The sequence below is a fragment of the Eumetopias jubatus genome, unplaced genomic scaffold, assembly GCF_037043125.1.
Source record: "Eumetopias jubatus isolate StellerSeaLion01/CBP00866 unplaced genomic scaffold, mEumJub1_p1.0 scaffold_4, whole genome shotgun sequence".
Lineage (NCBI taxonomy): Eukaryota > Metazoa > Chordata > Mammalia > Carnivora > Otariidae > Eumetopias > Eumetopias jubatus.
Genome location: NW_028274810.1, coordinates 137,072,180 through 137,085,123, shown reverse-complemented (window position 1 = coordinate 137,085,123; position 12,944 = coordinate 137,072,180). Strand labels below are relative to the sequence as shown.

General features: G+C 40.8%; 1 protein-coding gene across 1 annotated transcript; it reads right to left on the bottom strand.

Annotated features, from left to right (window-relative positions):
• Positions 1-7,529: 7,529 nt before the first annotated feature.
• TMEM74 (transmembrane protein 74) lies at positions 7,530-8,447 on the bottom strand. Its single transcript, XM_028122509.1, has one exon. It carries the CDS (start codon positions 8,445-8,447, stop codon positions 7,530-7,532), a length of 918 nt encoding a protein of 305 aa, XP_027978310.1.
• Positions 8,448-12,944: the final 4,497 nt, after the last annotated feature.

The following is a 12,944-nucleotide window of genomic DNA, read 5'->3' as shown; positions in this document are numbered from 1 at the left end:
CCATGACTATTACTTTAGTTTATAAAATGATGAATACAGAATGAAATAGCTAGTATAGATTTTTTTTTTTGCAAGAAGGGTAATATTCCCTCTAATCTGGAATAAATAATGACTTTTTAGTGAAGTCTTAGGTTTTGATCTTTTCTCTACTGACTATTAGTTGTGTAACTTCGGCTAGTCAAAAATTCTTGAGCTTCAGTTTTTTAATTTTTATTTATTTTAAAGATTTTATTTATTTATTAGAGAGAGAACGAGAGAGAGAGAGCACATGAGGGGGGAAGGGACAGAGGGAGAAGCAGACTCCCTGCTGAGCAGGGAGCCCAATGCAGGACTCAATCCCAGGACTCCAGGATCATGACCTGAGCCGAAGGCAGTCAGTTAACCAACTGAGCCACCCAGACCCCCAGTTTTTTTATTTTTAAAATGCAGATGATAATACTTGTCTTGCAGGAATGTTGTGAGAATTTAATGAGTAAGGTATAAATTCCGTAACATATAGTAAGGACTTAAGATAAGTGCTTCCTCTTGCTCATGAGCTGAAAGCATTGGGATTGATATTTTAATCTCTTAATTTTTATGATAAAATAATACAACAAAATCATATGGGTAATCTTAAGGTAAATTGTGATCATTTTCCTCTTTAAAAAACACTACTGGGGGCACCTGGGTGGCTCAGTTGTTGAGCGTCTGCCTTCGGCTCAGGTCGTGATCCCAGGGTCCCGGGATTGAGCCCCTGCATCAGGCTCCCTGCTCCGCAGGAAGCCTGCTTCTCCCTCTCCCACTCCCCCTGCTTGTGTTCCCTCTCTCGCTGTCTCTCTCTGTCAAATAAATAAATAAAATCTTTAAAAAATATATAAATAAAAAGCACTACTAAATTGTGTGTTTCTGGGAGTTTTTAGTATAATTATTTTTGCCCTCAGTATAAAAATATTAAAAATAAATGCATCAAGTGGTCATCAGAGAATGTAGGAATTTTTATATTCATTGATACAATGTACTTTAACAACACAAAGACGTTAGAAATTGTGGTTGTTATTAGTCTCATCTGTCAAACTTTCTAGACCTAACTCTCCCCATTTCCGGTCACATGATGGAACTGCATTTCCTGGCTTGAATGGAACTATGGAACTAGTCCTGGCTAGCAAGTTACCAGGAGGTGCAATGCCTGTTCCAGACCTTTCAGACTCTTTTTCCTTATTGCTTGACAATAAGCAACAATTGAAAAGGTAGCTACATCAGACTGGGTCTCTAACAGCCTCCCTGCTGTCATGTAGCAAGAGACTATGGAATTGTAGCAGCTTTATGTAGTTCATTCTAAATGATCAGAGGTGGTTAACCAAAAAAAAAGGTCTTTGAACAAAAGCTATATTATATATATATATATATATCTCTCAATATATGGGGCCTCACTTCAGATTGTCCCTTTCCAGTTCTCAACCATAATAAGGATAAAATTTCACTTAATATAAATTATTATGCATCCTTCAAATGAAAATAGAGATCAAAACTAGATTAAGAGAAGTTTAAGAGCAGGAACATAAGTTAATTTGATATTTTTTTCTCATATAAAATCTTTCTAAATATTTAGATAAGTACTTTTTAAAATATCAATAAATACCAATTCATGTATTTTTTTTTTCCACATCATGCAATTCACACTCTAAGTTCAATACTGAGTAAATCTAAATAGCTTTGACTTTTTCATAGAAAGTAAAATAATAAGGTATGTTTTACATTGTTCAATGATATGGTAGCAAGAAGAATGTTATATTTGAATCAGGGTAAATATTACTTTTAATTTTTGTGGACAAATAATTTCAAATATAATTTTAAAAGACCAAATCAACATCACAGATTCAGATTTAAATAAACAAAAACAAACACAATGAAACATCTAATAAATAGTTTTATTTTAAAATGATATGACACACTTGCTATTAACATATAAGACATCACATGCCCTAAGAAAAAGCCCATAACCTTAATAACTGCCCTTTTTTGCATATTAAAACACATAATCAACATCAAATTATTTTTCTTATTTGGCAAGAAAAATAAAAAGCACGATGAGGACCGCAAAATAGAAACTCTCAATGTACTATATAGTAATAATCCATCTTTGCTTTCTTGTATAACATTTGTTCGGAGCCTGGCTAGGAAACATGAAGATGGCAGTGGGAAAATAAGGCTGTTTATTCCCAAAACACAGGAGAATTACTAAAACTTGGAGCAAAGGAAAATACTGTCTGCTGCCCATATTTCCTTGAAATAAAATAATAATTCATGGTAAAATAATTTCTAAATAGGCCACACTCTTATGTGCCTGAAATTGCATGGTTAAAAAAATAAATCAAACATCTGTGAGATGCTGAACAGCCAAAAGAGACCTATGTAATTATGGCATCTCATTCTGAGGTTGATTCTAAATTCTTCATTCATGACCTGTGAAAGACTTCTCTTGTCCTTAAAGTCAACATTAAGGCATGCCAAATTTCCTATAAGAAAAATTATTCTAACAATAGCTTTGGATAATACAGTTCTATAATTATAAAACATTCTCCTAATACATATACAGACCTGAGTGGACATAAACTTACACACTAACAAATGTAAACCACAGGAATACTCTTAAGTATAAGCCACAGATTTTTGAAATCAATTTTACATATTTAAAATAACATCTTACTTTTTACAGTGTCAGTGCACAAATCAGGCAAATTATTTCCCAAGGCTTCTGCCATAAAAGTTGGAAGGAGAGAATATTCTAGAATACTATGAACCATAAATTGATATAGCTGAAAATCAGCTGAAAGATAATGACATGTTAATTCTCTTATGAACCCTTTATACTGGGAAAAGCCAGTGAGAGTTCATTATAATTCTTTTCATTGTAATCATTCTTTATGCCCAATTCTGGGAAAGGTCAAACCCCATTACAGAGAAGTATAAGGATCTGTCTTATTCCTTTGTCACAGTGGAACCTAGCTGGTGGTATTAAATCTTGCTGAATAGGTGAACCACTGGTGAAGGTTGTGAATCTCTTTTGTCAGACCACATTTTTGTGGTAGCAGTAATTGCTGCAATGGAATCTGACCTTCAGATTGAAAAACCTGCTCCTAATAAATATATAGAACATTTTTTTCTTTAACTTTAGATGATTAATCCAGGTAAGGTTTTTGCATATGCCTGTCATTGCACATATTAAAGATGAAGGCTGAAATGTTCAAATGCTCTTGCCTAGAATTTCTGCCAGTCACAAAGAAGTAACAAAAAGTAGAGCCACTTGGGTTCAGACCCTAATTCCTGATATTCAGCTGGCATAGAGCTCACTCGATCACTATCCTTACATTGGGGAGCAAAGGGAAGGCACAATTAGTAGGGCAGTCTCTTTGTCTACATTTGCACCCCAAAGGACATGTGCCAGCATTGGTCCAACTGGGTCCCCGAAACAAGTAAGTATCAGAGGGATGGACTCAGATATATTAAGCAGACAGCAAAGCATATGATTCTGATATCAGGCAAGTCTCTAGTAAGTATAGAACCAAGGGGCATAGTAGTCATATGGATAAAAGCACCACGGCCACCAAGAATTCCATGGTTCCAAGCAGTCCTGTACTCCTCTAAACTATAAATCAGTTATTAAATGGGGAGCCTAGAGAAAAGACATTCTTCCTACAAGGGGGTCAGTAGGTGGTCTGTTTCAGGAGCTCTAAATGGCTAGAAAGGACCCTCAGCTTTGCACAGCTCTATCACAGTTTAAGGTGCTCTAAGAAGGAACTGTTTATTAAAGTCATTAGGAGGATTAAACTGTCCAAAAGCAGCATGTAGATCCCAGTAGTAATGGAGAAAGTCAGCTTTCTTTCTGGTACTCACCCCTCTGGACCACACTGCTGAACAATGAGCTGCTTTCTTTTAAGACTAGGAAAGTGACTCAGTTTAGTTTTTTGAAACCTGATAAAAAGTTAATTAGCATGGACCTCTGAAAAAAGTTGTTGTTCCAGGTCTAGCAATAAAAACCCTCATAAACAACAACCAGCACCATGTTCAAGAAGATAGATGTAAGGTCATAATCTCCATGAAGGATCCAAGACCAACAACACCACAGCCTATCATCGGTTCAATGTCTACAACATTTATCACCTGATCTTGCGTAAGTACTTCTAAATAAAGACATTTAGAGACAAAAACCTCTTTATCAGGTTGGAAACGATAGAGTCTAAAGTTCAGGGTTTTTTTGTTGCCGTGACTTTAAATTCAAGTAATCCTCATCTTGAATTCAGGCACTGATAGGATGGACTAGAGCTACACACCTGAATACTGGAGGAAAGCTGATTAAGGCAGTTAGCTGAACTGGGGCAACACAGCACTAAAGGAGACACCCAGATGATTTTCTGAATTGGTTCTTCTTGGAGTAATGGTCTGCCACCACATAAGTAGAACCTTAAAAGAGATGTGTCCTATATATGAACAGATGTGCCCTATATATGAACAGATTTAAATAAGTAAGCATTAATTATATTTCAATTTTAAAATTTTAAGGAAGGAAAGGAAGAAATATATTCTGACTTGTTAGGTCTTTCCTCATGCATATCTTTTCCTAATTGGGATATATAGATAGATATAATAGATAGGAAATATATGTATCCCTATCTATATGTGTGTGTGTGTATATATACATAAGAGAGAGAGATCCTTTAGATCACATCAGAACTATTTGTAATTTGGTAGTGCTGTAAGATTCATTAAATGTTTCCCAATGAAAAGCTTTGGTTTTTTTTCTCCTTTATCCAGTTTTCCAGAATTGAAAAACTTCCTAACAGTTGATTCTCAAATTTGTCTTCCTTCATGAACCGAAAATCGGGCTGCACATTAATTTAGTTTAGTCTGCAATTTAGCTAATTAATCATGTTTCACCAATAAATAAAACAAAACTCAGCTGATCCCACTTAGCTTCTAAGAACAAGCATGAATTTTTTTTTTTTAACGTATTTTTTAAAAAGACACACAACTCGGGCGCTTGGTTAGGCGACTGCCTTTGGCTCAGGTCATGATCCCGGGGTCCTGAGATTGAGTCCCACATCGGACTCCCCTGCTCTGCAGGGAGCCTGCTTCTCCCTCTTCCTCTGCCTGCTACTCCCCCTGCTTGTGCTCTCTCTCCCCCTCTGTCAAGTGAATAAAATCTTAAAAAAAAAAAGACACACAGCTCAGACCTACTCGCCCAGTCAAGGGTATCATTAACTTATTGCCTCAACTTCATGTAAAGTGGGTCCCTAAGGAGGCTAGAATCTGACAATTCATAAACCTTCAGAAAATGAAATTTATACTGCTGGTAAGTCAGCTTCAGCACAAACCATGACAGGAGAGTCACAGTAAAACAAAAACTTTATTCAAAAAGCAAAAAGAACTAGCAACAGATAACAAAAATCATCTTTATATTCTCCCAATTATTTCCAAATTGAGCTATATCTAGCTTCCTCTGATGTCCATATAATTTCTCATTTTTACCTAATAATTCTTTCATATGCCTGCCGTCTCTATTTTTACTATCCTCTGATCCTGCCTTTTTGCATTTCAACTTAACCCTTAGTAACATAGTGTACCTAACTCATCAGATGAATCTCTGACAGCCACAAGAACTCATCCACATAAATATCCTGACTCACACACACTGCCAGCCAAAGTCATCCACGTTTTCCACAATCCTCAAAAACTACAAAAACTTTAGACATTGGAATTAGGCTTTAGAATCTATAAAGAAATTTGTTCTCACTTCCCATCTCTGCCCTTCCACCCCAAATTCTGAGTTCCAGCCCTCTTTAAGAATGACCCCACTGATGAAAGTTAAAACAACTCTTACCATGGGAGGACGGAAATACCTCAAAGATTAATTGCAAAATGCAAGCTATTTCTGAGGCTGCATTTCCTACCCCTTTCTGAACCATAACCGTATAGAGACAGGGTGTTAGCATGGACTCTGGGTTTGTGTTTTGCAAAGCTGTGACCACTTTGCTCATCATGCCTCTCATCAAGCAAGTTTAAATGTCATGAGGCAAGATTTCACGGTTACTGAGGGCATGGATGAGGAACTCAGAATGATACTTATGGGGCGCCTGGGTGGCTCAGTTGGTTAAGCATCTGCCTTCGGCTCAGGCCATCTCAAGGTCCTGGGATGGAGTCCCCCCCATAAATAAATAAAACCTTTTAAAATTTTTAAGAATTTAAAAAAAAAAGAATGATACTTAGACCACTGTTAACCAACTGAGCCACCCAAGCGCCGAGTTGTGTGTCTTTTTAAAAAATACATTAAAAAAAAATTCATGCTTGTTCTTAGAAGCTAAGTGGGATCAGCTGAGTTTTGTTTTATTTATTGGTGAAACATGGTGTTTTGGTGAGGACACAGTTCCCACTGAATCACTGCGTTTACTCTCTCTCTGTCACTCTTCTAATTTTTTGGCTATGGGCTTAAGGACTGCTGCCATCCTGGGGCAATGGCTTGTTGCTTGGCCTAGAGAAGTGAAACCAACTTCTAGGCACAGTCTCTAAGAGTCTAGCTGCAATTCTATTGCAATTGTATTTCTCCAAACAACAAAACATCACCTGGGTGTGTGAGCCAGTCATGACTCAGACCTGCCTAGAGGTTTATATGTCTGGAAACATATTAAAAATGTCTTATGCTTTGCCTCTCTGGTGTCAGAACCAGGAAAGACTTCTAGAGCCTAGGTAGCCAGTCTGATGGCTAAAGCACAAATGGAAAATGAAATTTATATAAGCAACTAATTTTACTTCATCTAGAGAATGGGCATGCAACACTGGCTAATACCTGGCACTACCATTCTGGGTTAAATTCAGATTGGTCTTACAATGATTTATATTATTTTTCTTTTACTAGAAAGTTTATTCTAATGACTTAGTTACCACTTCTGAGCACAGGAATAATTTTAAATATAACAGATGTGTTTTTGCATTTTTTTAAATAATCAACATCCTCAAGCTTCAAAATATTCAAATTCAAAACCCTATAATGTTCAGCCAAATCAGAAGAAGAAAAAATTTAGCAAGAGAATGGATAAGCACCTTTGAGAATTAAAGGTAAGCCTTAATATGTGATTAGTGCTTAAGTTCCTTTTCACAAAATAGGTACCTAATTGATCCTACTGTGTGTAGGACCTACTAATGTCCACAGAATAATTCCCCATACCATGTAAAAGAAATCATTTGTACACTGGTTGTTAGAAATATTTTGCTATAGAAGTGAAACAGAAGCTGATGGCCATTATAGATGAATTAATCTCAGTTCTTTAGAAGGACAGATGTAGCTGGTTGTAGTTTCTTAATGCATCTTACATAGCTTTTCTTCTAAATAAATAAAAAATACATCTAGAACAAAAACACTCACTGGCTGTTGGTTTGGGAAATAAGCCTTTCTTGCCAAGCAAATAAACTGTACTGTTAATTTTAAGAAATGTGGGTTGTTTGTTTGTTTTCATATAAAATGCTAATGCAGACTCTCAGTAGGCTCACAACCAGAATTAACTCTGTCCATCAAGAGCATCTTCCTCTACCAAGGACAGTTCCAGGGTATTTTCATTAGCGCAGGTCTTCATCCTAAAGTTGAAAGAACCATAGAGTTTTGCGGACTCTTTGGAAGAGGCAAACCTGTTGCGACGATATAGCTCCCCTTTCCACATAGACATCATTAGCAAACAGGACAAAACGACCCCCCCAAGTGTGAGCAGGCAGAGTCCTGCAATCACACAGCGGTCCAGGTGAGCCCCCAGCTTTGCACTCTCCCTCTCCAAGCGTTCCATCTCCCGGGCCGCCACGGTGTTGGGATCCACAGTCACTTCCCGTGGGACAATGTAGGAGATGATCACCAGCAAGATGCCAGTGACCAAGAACAAGATGGCACTGATGAACCCATAGTCTACTGACTTCCCTGAAGACGTGGCTTCTGAACTTAGATCATCTTCATCTTCAGATATCAAGGATATGGCAGCCTCATGAGACCACTCATTTGGATTTCCCCAGCCAAGGTCTCCCAGATGATTGCTCCCTTTTGCTGAAGGGGAGCACTGGTTCCTTTGCTCTAAGTTGACATTCTCATCCACACAGGTGAAAGAAGTTTCTAATTCCTGGCTGCAGCAGTTGCAGACTTTCCGTCCTGCCAGTATTTGGTTGTTCCCTGAGTTGAGAGGCCCTGGTGGCAAGGAGTCTGTCTGAATAACAGTGTCTTGCAGAGAGGAGGAGGGGGATGCTGGAGAAGGGCTAAGATTAGACCCTTCCATCTCAGCTGCTCTTGGCATCGACACACAGTGTCTCTGGCAGCAGAGAGCAGCTTTGACGGCTGCTGCATCTGCCTGGTCACCAGGAAGCCCTCCTGAATGCCAGTCCACAGCATCACACAGGACTGCCTGGCTGCTCCTCTTCTCAAGGTAGTGGAGCTCCATCGGAGTTAGTCAGACATCCCCCATCGGCTTCCGAAAATTCTGCCAAAAACCACACAGGTAAGAACCCAACGGGACCTAAGGCTGCACTACCAGGAGTATCGCTCCTGGGGTCCCCATCTCCTGTTCAGCCACAGTTGTTACACTTCCAGCCCCAGTTCCTCCTAAAAGGGGTACAAGAAACGAGAGGAGACCTAGTGGCAAGAAAGTGTGAAAAGGGCAAATCCTCTGACTTAGCAGAGGGACTGACACTGAGGAACTTAGGTCAGGGCAGAAAAGGAGCACAGAGGAAGTAGCAGTGTCTCTGAAGGAAGCATTGCCGTCACCAAGCCAAATTTATCCAAGGACTCGCACATTTCTGTGACAGGATCCCTCAAATAAGAAGGCAAGTTTCCTGTAGAGAGACACAAATGAGAAAGGCAGGGACCTTTTTTAGCAGAGCTGAGATTTTCTGGAAAACCTGGGGAAGCACACACCTCTCAACAATTCAGTTAAATTATGTTTACACTATCTTTAGTTCAGAACTGATTCTAATACAGATTAGCTTTAGAGCATTACCAGGGATGAACAAATATGTCACCGTCAGCTGGACTCTACTGGCACTAGAGCTCAGCATTTTGACTGAGTAGCTCGGAAATGGGTAAAAGACGGCTGGCCACCTACATCCAATAACCTTAGTCACACAGCCCTGTATGTACAAGACCCCATGCTTGTTCATTGTACTTTCATTTTCAGCCCTTGCAGCTACATGATGCTGGCTTGTTCTGGACCCAGAAGTATGTAGACAATGCGCCTTACTCTGTGATCCCTGCCAAATACCATGGGCCAGCCCACTCCACTCCCCCTCCCCCAAACACACTTGGTCTAGGTGCAGACCTGCTGCTCTTGCTCATTGTGTCTGAATGGGTCTGAGTTCCTCTCCTTCTGTCCACTTGGCTAACAAACATGCATGGGAAATTGACCATCCAGGAGAACTGACAGGGTGGCTCAGTCGTTAAGCGTCTGCCTTCGGCTCAGGTCACGATCCCAAGGTCCTGGGATCGAGCCCCGCATCGGGCTCCCTGCTCAGCGGGAAGCCTGCTTCTCCCTCTCCCTCTCCCCCTGCTTGTGTTCCCTCTCTCGCCGTGTCTCTCCCTGTCAAATAAATAAATAAAATCTTAAAAAAAAAATAAAAGACACAAACTGACAGTAAAAGACAAATTATAAACCCACAGAGTCACAGTTCTGTTGAGGTAAATGGGTGAGAAGCTATTAACAGAGTTCCAAAATTACCTTTGGAACTTTTCATCCAGACATGCCCTTACCCCCATGGCAGCATGGGACCTTTCTGTGATAGAACTTTGGGTTGAACAGAACACTGTCTGCCTGCCTCTCTCTGCCTCTGCCATCCTACCAAGGAATAACAACTCACTTTTCACTATCACCAAGTACCGCAGTTTCAAGCAAGGGCCCTTTTTATTTTGCTTCCAAATTCCCAGCAATAGTTGATTTAGCCCATGGTTCGGGGGCTTATTATGCTCAAAATCCACAGCTCCAGCAGCTGGTAACCCACACAGACCCATGAGTAAGGCTTACCTAAGGTCTACCTAGCAACTCAAAATATGGGAGAGGGAATCCACACGTTTTCTGCTCTACGTTAAAGTTTGTTTTGTTATTTCTCTCCTGTTACCGAAGTTTCTCTGTAGCTAAAACAGAAAAAAACAAGTGCAAAGAACATACAACTGAACCAGAACTTTCCTTTAGCAAGTGGACACAGATCCCTACAGCCGGATCCCTCCATGAAGGAAGTGGTGATACGGATTTGATCAATTCCTGAAATGAAAAATCGTCTCGCAGTTTCCTCAGACATGAGGTGCTCTGATTAACTTTTGGCACAATTAACTCATCACGTTGGACTACTCTGGATAAAATCGGCAGGGTCCCTTATGGGACTTCCAATTTATAACAAAGAGGGAAATAAATCTCCACTTAATTCTCTTCGCCTGCTTCTCTCTCTCTTTAAAGACAGACTCCGCTCGTTCCATCGGCGATATACTCGCTACACAGTCGATTCCCTTTGCAGCTCCATAATCCGGGGCTTCCACCCTCAGTAGAGAATGAATAATCCCATGGGACCAGCTAAAGGCTCTTTCCTTCCGTCTCCTGCCTCTCATCTCTCTGGTTAAGAGGGAGGTTAATGAAATTGCACCTCAAAGCAAGGGGACAGCACTATACCTCCTCCGTCTGCCATTGACTAAGAGCCTTAATATCTGCACTGGAACTAACTAATACGGGCGAGGCTGGTCTGGCGGAGGCGACCTCGGGATCCGTCCAGCGCGCCCTGTGCAGGGAGGGCGCGCAGCAAGCGCCGGGCAGCGGTGCCTCCTGCGAGATCAATTCATCCATTCCGGGTGAACCTCAAGGCACCCGAAGTCGGGCTGCGTTCGTCAAATACCCCGAGGCAGGGCAAGCACCTGGGGCAGGGAGTGGGGACGCGCTCCGCCGCTCCGCCAGGCTCCCGGGGTCTCTCCCTCGCCCCAGCGCCTCCTCCCGGTCCCGCTCTCCGGCACTCACCCCTGCCTTGACCACCACGTGCGGCTCGAGCACCGCGCTCGTTCCTGCGCCGCTCCTCAGGAAAGTCCCCCGATTCCCAGCCGTGGCACTTGTAGCCTCAGCGCGCCGCTGGGCACCACCGGGTGGGCAGCGCCTGCTGTGCCGGTTGGGAGGGGCCGGGTGGGGCGTGGCGCTCCTTCTTGCTGAGCATCCCGGGAGATGTAGTCCAGGGGCGGTCTCCCTGCCTCCCCCACCTTGTTTTTTCTCTCTTCCACGCTTTGCCCTTCCTGAAGACGTTGCGCTATATGTCCATACTCCTGATTGGCACGTTAGAAGAAATCGCTGGATCCTAAACTCAGGGTTGGGTCTTCCAGTCTCAGGTATGGCCACAGGATTGTGGGGGAAGGAGTGTATATTTAGTTCCAACACTGTGCCAGGCAATATGCATATTTTGTCTTATTTAATAAAACAGATCTTCGAAGTAGATTTTATTAATCTTCATCCTACAGATAAGGAAAGAGGCTCAGAGGAATTAAGTGTTTCATCCAAGGTTACAAAGACAATAAGTGGTAGCTAATAAAGTTTATTCAGAAATATGCTCCCAAAGTCATTGCCTTGCCCGCAAAATCAGGAGAAATATGACCGTTGAGGGATTGTCCTGTTTGCCTATGCATCCCCTGTGCCTAGCCAAGTGTTTAGTATCTGTTGAATTATGAATAGTAATGACGCAAAATAACAACAGTTAACATAAATAACACATTATTGCCAGGTTCTCTTCTAATCACTTTAGATACATTAACTCATTTAATGTTCACAATTAATTTTTAAATCCTATAAAAATTCTCGTTTTTATAGGTGAGGAAACTGAGATACAAAGAAGCTGAGTAATCTGTTCAAAGTTGTACACCTAGTACTCAGCAGAGGTGGGTCATGAACTCCACAATGTTCTAAGCATTATGTAAATTGAGTGAATGCAAGAAAGACCAGAAAGCAAGAAAATAACGGGTTGGGAATAAAAGGAAGGCTGTAGGTGAAGCTACTGAGTTATGACTCCCAGGATAGAACAAAGTAACTTCTTTGGGTCACTGACCTTTCTAACCATAGTGGATTGCAGCAGCCAACAGCCAAAAGGAATGTGTGGTTTGTGTATCATCTCCAAGTTTTCAGCATCGCCTTTGGGACTATTGTGGGGTTATTGATTGTTTTCATCTAAGGGAAGCAAAAGAAGGGCTATAATATTTATAACTTTTTGCTACTTGTGAGTAGCTCACATAAATTCTGTGGTTGCTGGCTTTCAAGTGATAAATAAATCTCCTATAATGACGACTTTGTTGGTTTTCCTTTATATTGATAGAATCCATAGTATCGTAGTTCCAGAGACTTCACGATCCAACCCCTTTAAGATCTTTTTTCCCACGACTCCCTTTTAGCCAGTTAGGCCCACTTGTTGATAAGCATGCCATGTGTATTGTGCTTTCTTCTCCTTTGCTTATTACTCTGTTCTCCAGTGAGAATATCCTTCCTTCCATCCCCTATTCCTTCCACCCTTTGAGGACTGTCTCATCAGTCCATACCTGCAGGGGTGCCTTCTGTTTTTAGTACTTTATGTTTAAAAGGGAACACAAAGACACCATAGGGTATCTAGAAGAGAGCAACTGAGAAGTTGAAGAAACTTAAACTCACGTTGGACAGGAAGACACTGAAGGAACTCGGGATATTTAGTCAGAGGAGACTTAGTGGAAACAAAAACTAGCTTTAAATAATTTAAGGTTTATAAAAAAGAAGAGGAATTATATATCATGGTTAAAAGTGGTAAAAGCAGAACCAGTGACAATAATAGCATTTATTATTCCTGATGCATTCTTATCTTTAATTCTTACATCAATTCTATAAGGGAGCATGTATTATTGTACCCATTTTGCAATGTAGAAATTGAAGATCAAAAAAGTGGAGTCTCTATCCCAAGGT

Excerpts from the sequence above, each read along its gene's own strand:
- TMEM74 (XM_028122509.1), bottom strand. The coding sequence starts at position 8,447 with ATGGAGCTCCACTACCTTGAGAAGAGGAGCAGCCAGGCAGTCCTGTGT.